A 17,485-nucleotide genomic window follows, 5' to 3' on the forward strand; every position below is an offset into this window, starting at 1 on the left:
TGTGTAGTGGATAATTAGATTTTAAAATTTGCCATATATTTCTGTACCATCATGTGTCTCTCACACTTATTAAATGTGTTATCAAGAAGTATCTGATTGAAAACCCACCCTGAAACAGTTACATAAGTGCCCGGCTTGTGAATGGGCACTTGGGCTTTGCTTGACTTATTAATACGTTGTCAGGATCGGACAGTGAACCCGACTGTTGCTTTGGTCTGAGGGGGTTTACTGGTTTTTGTTGTGAAAGATAGTTGCTTCCTCGGCATCTCACTCTGCCTCACATCATCTGCAACTGAGATGGTCAGTCACCTGGTCTCAGATCTCTGCCAATGCATTCCGGAACCTGGGCCAGATTAACTAGAGTTTCTCGCCACTTTCCATGTATCTTTGTACCACGGGGCTGGTTTAGCACAGGGCTTAATCGCTGGCTTTTAAAGCAGACCAAGGCAGGCCAGCAGCGCGGGTTCAATTCCCATACCAGCCTCCCCGAACAGGCACCGGAATGTGGCGCCTAGGGGCTTTTCACAGTAACTTCATTTGAAGCCTACTTGTGATAATAAGTGATTTTCATTTAATTTAATTTCTTTCTCCCTCGCGCACGAGGACATGCCTGACCTGGCGAGTCTAGGACCCAGCATTTTGAAGATTGTACAGCAGCTGGAACGGCATTGGAACAGTCAGGAGTAGCAATGGTGGCAACGGCGGTACCCCTTGATCTCCCATTCCTTTGAAAAATCTTTTAAACTTTTTCCACACTATCTGCACCCTTCTACGTCAGCTGTCAGCTGTGAGCATCACTTTGGCCTCCGCGTCAGGAGGTTGTCCATTCAAGACCCGACAGAGATTTGAGCATGCTTTTCTTTGTTCTTTTAGAGGTTTTTTTTTAGTTTGGGCATCATGGTCAGCACAGGCTTGGAGGGCCGAAGGGCCTGTTCCTGTGCTGTACTTTCCTTTGTTCTCTTTGTTCCTCTAGACCAACACCCCAGTGCAGGTCTGAGGGGGTGCTGCCCTGTCAGAAGTGCCATCTTTCAAATGGGACATTAAACTGAGGAACCACCAACCCTCTCTGGTAGAAATAAAAGATCCCTCGGCATTATTTGAAGCCAGCAGATCAGTGTCCGGGCTCATTTTCGTTCCTCAATTAACATCATTAAAAATACGATCGGTTGTCTCATTGTTGCAGTTAGGAGTTACGATTAGCTGTCACATTGCTGAAGTTGTCACAGTGACTACGCCTCAAAGTACTTGACTGGCTGCAAAGCACTCTGGGACATTCTGAGGTTGTGACGGGTGCTATTCAAATGCAAGTTCTTTCTTTTTGTTTTAATTCCTATGCCTGTTGGGCTGCAACAACTCGCCTATCTGTAACTTTCTCAAAACTACTCTCCTGCAGATTGTGCCCCCTCGACTGCGAAGAAAATCTGAGCAAGCAGGGGAAGGGACTTCACGAGCCCAACCAGTGTTAACGCCCTGTGAGGGATGCCAAGGAATCTGCCAACTGTTTTCCCGCTCTCTAATGGCAATGAAGAGCTGTACGCGGAGACGGGCGGTACCTGCTTGTGGGGGTAAACATTGATGTGGCACTTGATGCATTCTTGGCCCATGTTGGCCCAGGAGTTGCCGCTCATCCATTTCCTTTTACACTTGGGACACTTGTATTCACCGAAGCAGCGTTTTTTCCCCTGGTAAGGAGTCAGGCCTTCTCCTTTGGGGCGCGCCTGCCAAATAAACAGACACAAACGTATATGTTAAAAAGGCAATGTCTGCCAGGCTAGGACTCTGTAACACATGAAAGCGAATGTGTTTCACAGTATTTCCCCTCCCCAGTTTCCATTTAAATCACCAAGTAGAACTTTATTAATAATAATGAATGATTAGTGATCAGACCAGAGAAGCAGGTGGTGTGTGTGTGTGTAGTGTGTCTCTGTGTAGTGTGTCTCTGTCGTGTTTCTCTGTTGTGTGTGTGTGTTCTTGTCTGACATTCTAATAGTTCTTTGTGTTGTGGAATTATGTGAATTTATTCGCACTGATTGTAAAATTGTTTTTAGTGATGTTCGTTATGCTTGAACTGAACTCCGTTCTTCATTTACTTGGTATAAGGGCATGTCTCATTTCTGTAAAATAGTGCAGTTGTCAAAGGTGCCTGATTCAGTCTTTAATGCTGCAGTATCCCACATGTACTGTAAAAAGATATGAAATATTTTAAATCCATCTCTCCCATTTATACTACTTCACAAAACTGTCATTTTGCATTGTAGGATTTTTCAGTCTTTTAAATAGTGCTCTTTGATGATTAAAGCATGTGGATAAGCGAACAACTTCAGTGTGCTTCTAATTTAAAAAATAAATAAATAAATACATTTAAAAAAAAGAACTTTATTAATGGTCAGCCTGATGATTTTTTTTTAATATAAAGATTTATTTGCAACATGCCACATGAGGAAAAAAATCAAACAAAGAAATGGTTCCCAACTAATATGTTCAGACATGAAAGTGTCACATATTCAAAGTCTGTATCAAACTTGTCCAAATACCAGGAAAGTGCATAAATCGCAAGTGAACAGATAGTTAGCCCATCCACAGGATCTCAATTGTTTCTTCTGACATTGGTAACACGTCCTCTGTCCAAGTGGATGGGAGTCAGGAATACCTAAGCAACCACCAACCGACAATCCAACTTTCCTGTGAAAAGCAGTTGGCATCTACTCAACTGCAGGTTATGTCTCCCGAACACCAAGTGCAAGGCCTGGGACTTTACCTCAGCAGCAGAATAATACATTGTCTGCTACGGGCTATTATAAAGCAGTGGCAACCTTCCAATTTACAGTGAGCAACGTGCCGGAGATCGGCTCATAACACTTAAAAAAAAGGTGCCCAATTCTTTTTTTCCAATTAAGGGTCAATTTAGCATGGCCAATCCACCTACCCTGCACATCTTTGGGTTGCGTAACACTTAAAAAAATATAAAATAGATTCTAGTAAGTAAGTAAAGTCGCCATAGTCCCAGATGACTATTTCCCCTTTGAGGAGGGAGAGCTGACTGGTGGTGATTTAACCTGAGGGTCACCACACCTCAGGCGAGGGGCAAGGTTGAGAAGGCGGAGCCTTCATTAATGACCTCAGCTGATGCGGGGATTGAACCCACGCTGCTGACCTCGCTCTGCATCATTTGAGTGTGGATCCTAAGACAGTTATTACAATGCCTGCAAATAGTGAAGGAATAGGAGGCCCTGTACAGTACAACAAGAGGGAATTGTAAAATAGTTTGCACAGGTACAGCATGTCATAATATACACCAGTATATTATGGTGCAGACACACACACACACTGATGGACACACAGTGGGACCAATCAGCATACACAACACCGCAGCCAATCACCAGTGAGAGCACACGCACTATAAAGACAGGGGACAGGAGAGTTCCCGCTCATTCTAGTAGCAGCCAGCTCGGAGCACAGAGCTCACAGCCTGCAACACAGACATTCACCATGTGCTGAGTGCATCACCTGGTTAGGACTAGGCAAGGGTCAACAGTTAAAGTTGGTATTGCATTTACCCAGAGTTCAAGTATGTTAATATAGTTAACCTTATAATCAAATAGAGTTGCACCACTTCCAGTGTTGGTCACCTGTTTGTGATCCAGAACACCCAACACATCACAGCAGACGCTTCACTTCAGAGGTAGAAATTCATTGGCTGCAGAGCATTTTGAAATGCCCCAAGGTTGTGAAGGGTGCTCTATGAATGCAAGTCATTCTTTTCTTCAAGGGTATTTATATAATGGTAGCACAGTGGTTAGCACTGTTGCTTCACAGCACCAGGGTCCTGCGTTTGATTCCCGGCTTGGGTCACTGTCTGTGTCGAGTCTGCACGTTCTCCCCGTGGCTGCGTGGGTTTCCTCCGGGTGCTCCGTTTTCCTCCCAAAAGTCCCAAAAGACGTGCTTGTTAGCTGAAGTGGACACTCTGAATTCTCCCTCGGTGTACCCGAACAGGTGCCGGAATGTGGCGACTAGGGGCTTTTCACAGTTACTTCATTGCAGTGTTAATGTAAGCCTACTTGTGACACTAATTAAGATTATTATTATATGCCTGTTAGACAAAATGACCCAAGGTGCTTCCGGAGCCTTATGAAACATAATAATAATCTTTATTAGTGTCACAAGTAGGCTTCCATTAACACTGCAATGAAGTCACTGTGAAAATACCCTCGTCGCCACATTCCGCGGCCTGTTCGGCAACACCGAGGAAGAATTCAGAACATATTATGACACTGAGTAATGTAAGGAGAAATATAAAAGAATTGCGGGATCTTAAAATAAAGCGACGGAGTACAATGAATTATCTACTTCACGCCATGACGCCCCACCCCAGCACTTGAACAGATAAACGGATGCTTTGGTGGAGTGTAGAGGGAGTGTCGTACCAAGTTGTGCTTGGATTAAATGTTTAACCAAACGCCACACCTAAATTGTTTCTGAAGATATAAAAAAAATATATTAGCGCAAAGCAGAGTAGTGCAGGGTGTCCTCCCAGCAGGACTGCTCCGTATTCCCGTCTCAACCAATCCCAGTGCAAACAGATTAACCAGTCAACTATCTCATCGTTGGTTGCAGGCGATAAGCTTGCCTATTCTTTACATTTAACAAGAACAAGCGAATATTGGCAGTCACTTTGGATGGAAGTCAAAAATGTTGGTGTTGCAATTTATACCGTCTACCATAAACTCTCCTCTAAAGGCCATCTGAACGGGATAGTTATTCATGCCTCCTTGTTGTGGACATGTCGTCTACAACCCTTCCCTTGCCGGGATTTCATGACACTCATAATAGCCGATGCCTATCACATCACAGCTAATTTGAAACAATTATTTTTAGAGAACATGGGGCTGTTTGCATGTGACATTTCCAAACTGCCCAATATTATTTCCCTTCTGTTTAGGGCACATTTTTAGAGTTACTATCCCAACCACAGAAAATGTGAATGGCTCCCCCTGTTAGGCAGCAGTGCAAGTTAACATTGCGTTCACACAGCAAGCACTGTACAGCCAGTGAAGTATTTTTGGAGTGTAGTCGCTGTTGTAATGTAGGCGGCCAATTTGTGCACAGCAAGCTCACACAAACAGCAATGAAGCAAATAACCAGAAAATCCTTTCTAGAAATGCTGGTTAAAGGGGGCGGCATGGCTGTGCAGTGGTTAGCACTGCTGCCTCACGGCACTGAGGTACCAGGTTTGAGCCCAGCCCTGGGTCACTGTCCGTGTGGAATTTGTACATTCTCCCTGTGTTTGCGTGGGTTTCGCCTCCACAACACAAAGATGTGCAAGGCTAGGTGGATTGGCCACGCTAAATTGCCCCTTAAATGGGAAAAAAAGACTTGGGTACTCTAAATTTATTAAATGGTGGCACGGTAGCATTGTTGCTTCACAGCTCCAGGGTCCCAGGTTTGATTCCCGGCTTGGGTCACTGCCTGTGCGGAGTCTGCACGTTCTCCCCATGTCTGCAGGGTTCCCTCCTACAGTCCAAAGATATGCAGGTGAGGTGGATTGGCCGTGCTAAATTGCCCTTAGTGTCCAAATGTGGGGTTATGGGGATAGGGTGGAGGTGTGGGCTTAAGTGGGGTGCTCTTTAAAAGGGCTGGTGCAGACTCGATGGGCCGAATGGCCTCCTTCTGCACTGTAAATTCTATGAAAAGAGACATTTAGGTCAGGACACTGGAGAATACCCACCCGCTTTTCTTCAAAGAGGAGGAACTTTGATTTAATATCTCATCTCAAAAATGCCACCACCGTCAGTTCAGCACTCCCTCAGTGCTGCACTAATGGCAGTTTCCATTATTTATGGAGATGCGGGCATTAAAAATGCAACAACAGCTATTTAGGTTTTGTCGGCGGAAGATTGTACAGATAAAAGATTTTTAAACATATTACACGTTACGCGATCACCCATATTACTGGTCAGCTTAAGTGTTCAGAGGATTTGTGTTGACACAAACCACAGAAAATGGACATGCAGGTCCAGCAGAAAATTAGGAAGGCAGATGGAGGACTAGCATTTATTGCAAGGGCTGGTCGGCGGTGGAACAAAGTCAGGAATTCTTGTTGCAGTTATGTAGGAATTGGATAAGACCACAGCTGGAGGACTGTGTACGGTTTTGGTCTAATGACACAAGGAAGGATATTCTTGTTTGTGAGCGGGTGCAACAAAGATTCACGAGGTGGATTACGAGGACAATGGGGTTTGTTCTATGAGGAGACTTTGAATGAAATGGGCCTGTACTGTCTGGGGTTTAGCAGAATGAGAGGAGGTTGCATTAACCTGGACGTAATCCTGAGAGGACTTGACAGGGTAGGGGCAGAGAGGTCGTTCCCCCTGGCTGGAGAGTTCAGATCAAGGATCCCATTCTCAGGAGAAGGGGTTGGTGATTTTGGACTGAACGCTGGGGAGATCTCTTCACTTTGGGAGTTCTCTAGCCCAGAGGGCTGTGCGTACTCCATCGCTGAGTAGATTGCATGCAGAGATTGATCGATGTTTGAAAGTGCATGAAAGGATATGAGGATGGGCTTGGGGAAGGGAAAATGGATTTGACGAGGAAGGTCAATCATGATTTAATAATAATAATCATCTTTATCATTGTCACAAGTAACCTTACATTAAAACTGCAATGAAGTTACTGTGAAAATCCCCTAGTCGCCACACTCCGGCGCCTGTTCGGGTACACGGAGGGAGAATTCAGAATGTCCCATTCACCTAACAGCATGTCTTTCAGGACTTGTGGGATGAAACCGGAGCACCCGGAGGAAACCCACGCAGACACGGGGAGAACGTGCAGACTCCGCACAGACAGTGGCCCAAGCCGGGAATCGAACCTGGGACCCTGGCGCTGTGAAGCAACAGTGCTAACCGCTGTGCTACCGCGCTGCCCTTCCTGAACGATGATCTTACTGAATGATGGAGCGGGTGTGAGCGGCAGTGTGGCCTGGTCCTGCTCCAATTCCCCCTGCTCTTCTGTCGCAGGAAGCAGTTGGAGCTGGTACCACGCATCATTCAGTTTCTGCAAGGCATAATTGCTCTACATTCTCGAAATGAGCACTTGGTTTGATTACAGATCAGACCGAATTCCTTTCTTCCTTTTACAAGTTCAGCATCACAAAGTCTGATTGTTTGAGCAAGCTGAAGATGTGGTCAGTCAGCGTTTCACGTTCTTCAGGGCATGGATCTCTTGAGGATGGAATTTGCTGACTAATTTCAGTTCAGAAGCACACAGCATTTTGAACAAAAGGCATCGACAAAACTTTTCAGTGCTTGTAAAATCTACAGATTTGCATATGTTTTTCAAATACATACCCACCCCACCTCCTCCAAACCCCCCACCTCGCTGACTCAAAAGGCGTTTTCTCCTATTAGGGGCGGCGGCTGGGCGGAGGACCCCTCACAGTGGGTGACAGTGGGCTTTTTATTTTAGTTCTGCGGAGCCTTAGCCGACACTTGCAGCCAGCAGATATTCCTGAGTTGCAATCAAGGAGGGGGAACTTCGGCCCAGCTTTGTTGTTCCTCTTGAACTCAGGATTTCTGGGACCAAATGCGGCCTTCCTGTGATCGTGAGTTCAGCACCGGCCAGAGATTAATGTGGGGGAGATTTGGCAATCCATCTTGGTTCCGCTTCCCATTAACCTAGGCGCATAGGGAAAGGCATCGGCCATTGAGTCTGTTCTGCTGTCCAGTTAGATGATGGCTGATCTGTACGTCTGTACATTAACTCCATCTGCCCACCTTAACCCTTAATCCCATTGTGATAAGTGCCGCCATGCATTATAATGTAAGGTGCTTGGCAGAGCATGGGTTAACGTGGGACTGCAGAGCAGCACTACCCACAGAATGGGATATATGTAGTCACATGGTCAGAGAACAGTGTAGAGGAACACTCCGTAAGCAGCCAGCCTGCAAGATGAGGGCAACACCATGATTCATCATGCTTGGAACTGTAAATAGTTAAAGCCTACACAGAAAGGTGCTTATGTTTAAACACACAAGCCTCAAGATCTCACCACTGAGCCACCACCACTGCGGCGTAGAGAACCCATATTACCACACCCATTGCCTAACAAAACTCTCTCAGTTTTGACATTTTCAAAGAATCCCTATCTCAACAGATTCCAGGGGTGCTCACAGATGTTAACCAGTTGAGCCACCAGGAACGTTAGCCCATTTTTTATAAGTCTACCCCTCCTCTCATTGAGGTTTTTGTGACGTAGTGGATACCCGTGGCCTTGGCAATGCCCTGTTTCTACAGGTGCTCGTTATGCCCCCTGAGATTGGCACCAGCTCCCGGACCGTGTGATCGCGAATCTGCCGATTTTGTATTCACGGAGCCCATGTGATGAATTTGGCAAGCTCACCCTTATGACCCCCAATTCTGGTACAGTCAGCTTACACAGTCCAGTTCCCTCTCAACAATAAAATGCCGGATTCGCCTTGCCTGTTGCAATTTCTGACAAAGTCCAGAAAACACATTTCCCCGGCTTCTCGGGTATCTCACCAGTTGATTATTTAGATGTCCGATGTTCTCGTTGCCATAGCAACTGAAACAATAATTACTCTGATTGACCTATCACTGCAACTGAACCACAATGTGGCAAATGCAGTTTGCAGTCCCCCTGTACAGTATTGTATCAACATAAATACTCTCCAGCAATAATCTGTCTCTATGTGGTGCCTTTAATGTTGTACAATATCTCAAAGCACTTCACAGGATCATTCTAAAAACATTTGACATGGGAGATATTGTGGTAATACCAGGTATTGCGGTACCTGAGAGGTGGATGCCCATTGGTTAGACCCAGGAGTCTACCATTGGCTGATGTACATAGCTCCGCCCTGAGAGGCGGAGTATAAGAACCGGTGCCGTCCCAGCAGCCTTCACTTTCTGTATTGAAGTTGCTGGGGAAGAGTTCTAGCAGATTAAAGCCTTCAGTTATGAATCACCTTGTCTTGAGAGTAATTGATTGCGCATCGATTTAATCTGCCACAACTTCAGTTGAAAGGATGGATCTCCGTATCAAACCGGAGTGCCTTCAGCTCAGCCCCCACGCGGACAACTCTGCTGCTATTTTCAAACATTGGCTGGCGTGCTTTAAGGGCTACCTCGACACGGCCGCCGACACACCCACGGAAGGACAAAAGATGCATCTCCTACGCTCATGGGTCAGCCCTGGGATCTACCCTCTTATCGAGGAGGCGGCGAATTATGCTGCCGCGATCGAGCTGCTAGAAGGACATTATATCCGCCCTGTGAACCAGGTCTACGCTCGTCACCTGCTGGCGACTAGGAGGCAAAGCCCCGAGGAAACGTTCGAAGACTTCTACCGGGCACTGCTGGTGCTGGGCCGAAACTGTTTCGGGGAACGAGCACACGGAACTTTTGATCAGGGCTGCTTTCGTGGCAGGTATGACCTCCCTCGATATCCGCCGAAGGCTCCTAGAAATGGACACTCTGGGACTTACAGAGGCACGGGCCCTGGCAGGGTCCATGGACGTTGCCTATAAAAACGCACTGTCCCGATCGCGCGGCGGCCCCCTGGGCTGCGTGGCACCCCGTAGCGGCAGCCCCTCAGACCTTTGCCCTGACCCCGCAAGCCTGCGCGGCGAGACTGCCCGCTAACGCCGCCGGACACCGCTGTTTCTTCTGCGGGCAGGGGAATCATCCCCGCCCGCGCTATCCGGACCGCACCGCCACCTGCAAAGGGTGCGGCAAGAAGGGCCACTATGTGGGGGTCTGCCAGGCACGCGCCGTGGCTGCGGTCTCCAGCGACTATCGGCAACCCCCCTTTCAGGCCCCGACCGCCCAGCGCTCACCGCCACCCCCCTATCCTAAGGCCACGTGCGACCTGCGGGGGTGGCCATTTTGCCCCCCAGATACCACGCTGGACGGGTGGGTGCCGCCATTTTGTCCCTCGCCGCCGCCATCTTCTTCATCCCCGGACACCATGTGCGACCCATGGGTGACACCATCTTGGATGGGGCCCCAGGCCCCCAGCACAGCCGACTACATGCTGCCCGACCAGAACTCTCCATTACTTCAGCTGGCCTCGGTGACTCTGGACCAGAGTCAGCCCCAGACGCTTGTGAAAGCTACAACGACGATCTCCATCAACGGCCACGAGACGTCGTGCCTGATTGACTCTGGGAGCACGGAAAGCTTTGTCCACCCCGACACGGTAAGGCGCTGTTCTCTTGTCACCCATCCCATAACTCAGAGGATCTCCCTGGCCTTCGGGATACACTCGGTGGAGATAAAGGGGTTCTGCCTAGCGAACCTCACTGTCCAAGGCAGGGAATTCCACAATTTCCGCCTGTACGTCCTGCCGCACCTCTGCGCAGACACCCTCCTTGGGCTGGATTTCCAGTGCCATCTGCAAAGCCTTCAGTTATGAATCACCTTGTCTTGAGAGTAATTGATTGCGCATCAATGTAATCTGCTACAACTTCAATTGAAAGGATGGATCTCCGTATCAAACCGGAGTGCCTTCAGCTCAGCCCCCACGCGGACAACTCTGCTGCTATTTTCAAACATTGGCTGGCGTGCTTTAAGGGCTACCTCGACACAGCCGCTGACATCCCCACGGACACCCCTCTGGACCAGAGTCGGCCCCGGACGCCTGCGAAAGCTACAACAACGATCTCCATCAACGGCCACGAGACGTCGTGCCTGATTGACTCTGGGAGCACGGAAAGCTTTGTTCACCCTGACACGGAAGTCCTTCTCCGGGACCTCGCTCCCAACCTGGCTAGCGACACCTGGACCCATCCTGCTTCGGAAACATGTGAGGGCGCACAATCGGACCCGTTGGTCTTAAGGGTCCACCTGCTGCACGCCAACCCCCAGTATGCCTACGTAGCGTTCCCTGACAGCCGCCAAGACACGGTCTCCCTTTGGGACTGGCGCCCGCCGGAACCCCACGCGCACCCGCACCATTGCCCCCACCCCCACCCTCCCCACAGCACCTAACTGGAGGGTCAGTACTCCCGCCGCTCCTGCCTAGGCCCGAACACACACCGACGCCCCTACAGGCGCCTTCCCCCCCTGTCCACCTTTTGCCCCAACAGCGCCGCCTAGGGGTGACGAAGCTGTCTGGGAGGACGACATCACGCTCCCGGAGTCGCAACCGCCGGGACCCCCTTCAGACTCACCGCCGAAGCCCAGACGCTCCAAAAGGATGACCAGGCCACCCGATCGACTGATTGCTGCACTATGAACACCTTGTTAATACCCTCGACATCACGGCACCTCCATACCTGGTCATACCATGCGAAAGGCGACTATTAACGCTGGCCATCACCCCGCCGGGCTCTTTTTTAACAGGGGGTGAATGTGGTAATACCAGGTATTGCGGTACCTGAGAGGTGGATGACCATTGGTTAGACCCAGGTGTCTACCATTGGCTGATGTACATAGCTCCGCCCTGAGAGGCAGAGTATAAGAACCGGTGCCGTCCCAGCAGCCTTCACTTTCTGTATCGAAGTTGCTGGGGAAGAGTTCTAGCAGATTAAAGCCTTCAGTTATGAATCACCTTGTCTCGAGAGTAATTGATTGCGCATCAGATATTACCTCAGGTGAACATCAGCCTGGTCAAAGAGGTGGGTTTTAGGAAGTAGATTAGGGAGATAGGGAGGGGTGAGGTCATGGAGGGATTCCAAATTACTAAAGCCGTACGAGTGGTGGCTGCATGTGTAGTCAGGGGGCGGAAGCTTGTCGGCTCTAGGCTCCCGTTGAAAGGTCATGCCCTGCCTCTGGCTGCTTTTCTGACTATTCAGGGAGGACGGAATCGGCTCCCTTGCTGTGGCCTGGGATGTATCTGCAATGCAACACCAGGACTGGGTGTAGAAAACAGTCAGTGTGGTTCCCCGGAACTCTAGGGCATTTTTGAAAGCTACCCTCGTGAAAATGCAAAGGGTTTAGTCAGCGAGTACACTGCCACCCACGCAATTAATATTTAACTACTCGGGGATGACTGTGTGTTTGTCTCCAATCTGCATATACACAGAGGTGGTGGCGTAGTGGTATTGTCACTGGGCTAGTAAACCAGAAACCCAGGGTAATGCACTGGGGACCTGGGTTCGAATCCCACCGCAGCAGATGGTGTAATTTGAATTCAATAAAAATCGTAAAATCCCATCTGGTTCACTAATGTCCCTTTAGGGAAGGAAATCTGCCGTCCTTACCCGGTCTGGCCTACATGTGACTCCAGACCCACAGCAATGTGGTCGACTTTCATCTGCCCCCTCAAGGGTAATTAGGGATGGGGAATAAATGCTGGCACAGCCTGCGACGCCCACGTCCCAAGTACGAATAAAAAACTCACTCTGGGCAGCAAGAATTGATAGTTCAACTATCTAATGTAAAATGCATACTGCCTGTACTGAAAACAAACTGGTCAGTGGACTATCAGCAAACGTAAGCTAACATCACCTGTGAAACAATCACCTCCGAAACAATCATTCAACGTTTCAACCACCCATTTATCAACAAGAGCCGTCACTATCAGCTGGTAGTGCTGTTGAAGGAATATTTCAGATTGCTATTCCTTTTATTATTTCTTATGACCCGAAAGTCTTTGGAAAACTTTCTTTGAAGTCTTTGAAAAGGTCTACGGGGTGGGATGAGAGCTATGCAATCGTGACCAGCACTTTAATTGCAATTTATATGAATGAAGAAACTTTGCCAAACACATCTTGATAAAGGCAGCACGCTTTGAAGTTATCAACGTAAGTAGCGGTGAGGGGTTTTGTGACTAAAATGGCTGTCCTGTCAAATAATCAGAATTTTGGCAAAATTAACAGCTTGTGGGTCAACTGGTGAGGTTTGTTCTCAGAGTATCTGTTTAACAAAAACCAAGAGCGTTAAAAACAAATCAGAGTTGAGCCAGATGACATGTATGTTCCCTGCCAGAGAATATTAAACAATAATGAAGAGAAAAGTGATCACTGCAAAAAGAAAAGAAAGGCGGCTCACATAGGGACTTCCCCATTGCTGAAGGTCTTGTCATAAGCCTGCGGTGGCAGCTTGGCGATATAGCTCGACGGGCATTTTGGATTCTGGTGAATCCAGGCGCTTGGTTTCGGCATTTCACCTGGGTCATCCCTCCAATCGCACCCGACCCCGCATCCCAATTCTCAGCGGGAATGCTGGATGGAGTTATGTGAGATTGGCATCAAAAGGTTGTGGAAAACCTGCCTGGAGCACGTCCATGAGGTATTAATGACCAAAGATATGCAGGGTAGGTGGATTGGCCATGCTAAATTGCCCCTTAGTGTCCAAAGATGTGTAGGTTAGGTGGGGCCTGGGGTTACGGGCATAGGGCGGGGGAATGGGCCTAGACAGGGTCCTCTTTCAGAGGGTCGGTGCAGACTTGATGGGCAGAATAGCCTCCTTCGGTACTGTATGGATACTATGGACCTCTGCCGTGAAGAATATACACATTATATATATATAATTATAAAATGTCTTTCAGAACATTGGGATATCTAAAGCACTTTGCAGCTAATTAATTACTTTTGAAATGTGGTCACTGTTGCTCACTCGCAAATGGTAAGATCCCACAAGCGGCAAGGAGAGACCTGATTATAGATTGGTTGAGATATTATTGGTTGAGAGACGAATATTGGACAGGACACCAAGATATTTCGCTGCTCCTCATCGGGAAAGGGCCACCTGAACAAATAGCGGGCGGCTCAGTTCCAGCTGAAACATAGCACTTTTGGCAGTGCGGCACTCTCTCAGTAGAACACTGATGCACCAGACAGCTGTACATGTTCAAGTCTGAGAGTGTGACTTGAAGTCATGAGCTCTGAAGCTTACAGACAAAATTATTATGAGCCGCTAAGCTGAAAATGGAATTGTGATTGAATTTCTACTAAAAAAAAGACAAGATGACAAAGATTCCTCAAGCATTCACTGCCAAAAAGGAAAAGATAGAAGGGCAGCACGGTGGCGCAGTGGTTAGCACTGTTGCCTCACGGTGCCGAGGACCCGGGATCGATCCTGGCCCTGGGTCACTGTCCGTGTGGAGTTTGCACATTCTCCCCATGTTTGCGTGGGTCTCACCCCCACAACCCAAAGATGTGCAGGGTAGGTGGAATGGCCACGCTAAATTGCCCCTTATTCGGAAAAAATGAATTGGATACTCCAAATTTATTGAGAAAAAAGAAAAGATAGAAATTGATTATTCATTGGCTTAAGGCAGAGATCTTAAACACATATGACTGGACTCTGAGCTTGATGTTTTAAAATCTTCTGGATTGCGTGACTGGCACAGAAAAGCAGATGGAGGTAACAAAATTAACCTGATCCTTTTTGACTGTGAGTCTTGGCGGAGTTCATAAACTCTGTATTTTTCCAGGCAGGAAGGCGACTCCAGTACCACGCAGACTGAACACCTAGATTCACTGACTGGAGTACTAACTCCAAAATTCAGGCCGGGCTGGTGACTTGGAGAGCCAACAGCCAAATTAAATTGCTTTTCAAAAAAAATATTCCGCGCAGATTCTTGAGGCCGGGCCTGGTTCGAATTATCCCTCCGTCTTTGAAGTTACTTCACTCTGCTATTTTAGGAAGTTCAAAGGTTATCTGTGAAAATACCACTGAACTATTGGCAAAAGGTGCAGAACCACAAGTGGGAGGTGGGACAATTTTAATTTCAGTTTAAAGTGTTTTTCATCTACCTACCCACCTATATACGTGGCTTCCCTGAGTGAAAATAATATTTCCATAGCCACATCTCTGCTATCAGCTGGTAAATGGCATTAAAATGTGACCCACTGACCAAACCCTACACTTTCACTCACTGATAAAAATATCAATATCAGATAATTAAATAAATCTAAGAAAGAATTCAGGCGAAACTTCTTTGCCCAGAAAGTGGGGGGAATCATAGAATTCCTACAGTGCAGAAGGAGGCCATTTGATTCATCGGGCCTGCACTGACCCTCCGGAAGAGCACCCTACCTAGGTCCACTCCTACGACCATCCCTACAATCCCGCAACCTAACCAGCACATCCCTGGACACTAAGGGGCAATTTAGCATTGGCAATCCACCTAACTTGCACATCTTTGGACTGTGAGAGGAAACCGGAGCACCCGGAGGAAACCCACGCAGACACGGGGAGAACGTGCAGACTCCGCACAGACAGTGACCCAAGCCGGGAATCGAACCTGGGACCCTGGAGCTGAGGTGCAGCAGTGCTGACCACTGTGCCACCCTGATGCCCTGGGGGGGGAATGGGGAACTTGCTTTGACATGAAGTAACTGACGCCAATAGAATAGACCCATTTGAGGGACAGCCTGATAAATACGTGAGAATAGGAGGATTCGAGTTGGATGAAGTAGGGTGGGAGGAGGTGTGTGCGGCTTGTAAACCCCGGTGTGGATCGGCTGGGCCAAGTGGCTGTGAATACTTTGCAATGTAATGTAAATGCACCGCCGCCTCTATCTACACATGGGCGCAAGACCTGGAATGGGACTTGAACGCACCACCGTCTGACTCCAGAATACTGACAAGTGCTGCAACCAAATGGAAAAGTTATTTTTTAAAGTTCCAACATCTAAACAATTCTTTAAGCGGGGCAGGGTTGCTCTAATGGGGGGACGGAGGGGGAGGGAGGGAAGGTGGCACTGGACGAGAAAATGACATCAGGGCAGCCGTGCGCTGAAGACTCTGATACTCGACAAAAGTTACATTGTTGGTGTTGGCAGGACAGAAGGCCACGATGTAGGCAGCTGAATAAAGCCACTCTGTGCTGTGCAGAGCCGTCCTGCAGAGGAAACTCTTTACAATCATTGTTGCCGCGTTACCATAAATGATGCCGTCCGCTGTTACCCGGGCAATAAAGCTAACTGCCAGCCTTACTCATGTCAGTGTGGGCCAAGTGTATATATAGAATGGATTCCACTTTATCTCATCTCTTATTCATTTGTGGGAGGGGGGGGGGGGGGGGGGGCTTCTTTCTTTTGCTTCCTATTCTTCTCAAAAGGGCCCAGTTCCATTTTCTCCCCCCTCTCCTGATGCTCTGTCTGTTGCCAATAGTGACTGAGGATATTCTCTCTCCCTTCAGGTGTCCCTGGGCTATGCAGCATTGTCCTGGATGGGCCCCCACTGAACTCTGTCAGCGTTCCGATTCAGCCAGTCACCAGGAGGGTCTGCAACCGCTCTTGAACTGACAGATTAAAAGGCCGCATTTCTTTAATGAGCAAACGCATTGGGGTTTTTTTTGCATTCTAAACAATGGAAAATCAGGAAGGTATTTTACCAGTGAGCGCTTTCGAGGGCGTTTGATTTGTGCCTAACAAAACTCACCGCACTTCTCTTGTCGTTCAAGCAGAAAGCCCAGCCTGGCACATGACACGTTTCTTGCAGCGCGTAACTAATAATCCACATTGTCAGCTAATCTCAACACAACCTCGATTTCACTCCTGCCCTACATGTGCAGCCCCCAGTCACAAAGAGGGCCTACTTGCTCAAGGTGGACAGACATCATTTATCTCCCTTTAAATTCTGATTATTTCAATCCAGAGAATCATAGAATAGAATCATAGAATCCATATAGTGTAGACGGACGTTCGGCCCATCGCTTCTGCAAGAGCACTCTACCTAGGCCCACTCCCCCACCTCATCCCCGTAACCCCACCTAACCTTTGGACACTACGGGTCAATATTTAGTATGGCCAATCTACCTAACCTGCACATGTTTGGACTGTGGGAGGAAACCGGAGCACCCAGAGGAACCCCACACAGACACGGGGAGGACAATTAGCCTCTTTCCCCCAATGTCATGGTGTTCCCTCCCCTCTGATAGTTACCCAGTTCTGCCGGTTGGGACCTAAACTCCCTTAAACATCTCCAACTTTCTCACCTTAATGCCACTTTCTTTGGTTCGTTATGAATCTTGTTGTCCAATAATCCTCTTGTGAAGCAACTTGGGAAGTTTGACTGTGTTAAAAAGGAGCCATTTAACTGCACTTTCCTTTTGTATACGAGCTTGTATATGTTAATCCAATGATTGTCATGTGGCGACTTCACAGTTCACCGGCATGGCAGCACAGTGGTTAGCTCTGTTGCTTCACAGCTCCAGGGTCCCGGGTTCAATTCCGACCTCGGGTGACTGTGTGGAGTTTGCACATTCGCCCCGTGTCCGCGTGGGTTTCCTCCGGGGTGCTCCGGTTTCCTCCCAAAGATGTGCAGGTTAGGTGGATTGGCCGTGCCAAATTGATCTTAGTGTCCAAAAGGTGAGGTGGGGTTACTGGGATGGGGTGGAGGCGTGGGCTGAAGTAGGGTGCTCTTTCCAAGGGCCGGTGCAGACTCGATGGGCTGAATGGCCTCCTTCTGCACTGCAGATTCTATGATTAAGGTTAGATTGGAATTACAAGCTGAAAATCCATGGATTTACACAGATGGTGGTGTGGACCTGTGGGGACATGTATCCTAACACTAT

General features: G+C 48.2%; 1 protein-coding gene across 1 annotated transcript in view; it reads right to left on the bottom strand.

The window, feature by feature from the left end:
* The window catches only part of zcchc24 (zinc finger, CCHC domain containing 24), a 243,474-nt gene that overhangs the window by 55,615 nt on the left and 170,374 nt on the right, over window positions 1-17,485 (bottom strand). The window contains exon 3 of the mRNA XM_072491530.1: window positions 1,554-1,718. Coding sequence (XP_072347631.1) covers window positions 1,554-1,718 — 165 coding nt within the window. The remainder of the gene's footprint in view (window positions 1-1,553; window positions 1,719-17,485) is intronic.

This window comes from Scyliorhinus torazame, chromosome 28 (genome assembly GCF_047496885.1).
Source record: "Scyliorhinus torazame isolate Kashiwa2021f chromosome 28, sScyTor2.1, whole genome shotgun sequence".
Classification (NCBI taxonomy): domain Eukaryota; kingdom Metazoa; phylum Chordata; class Chondrichthyes; order Carcharhiniformes; family Scyliorhinidae; genus Scyliorhinus; species Scyliorhinus torazame.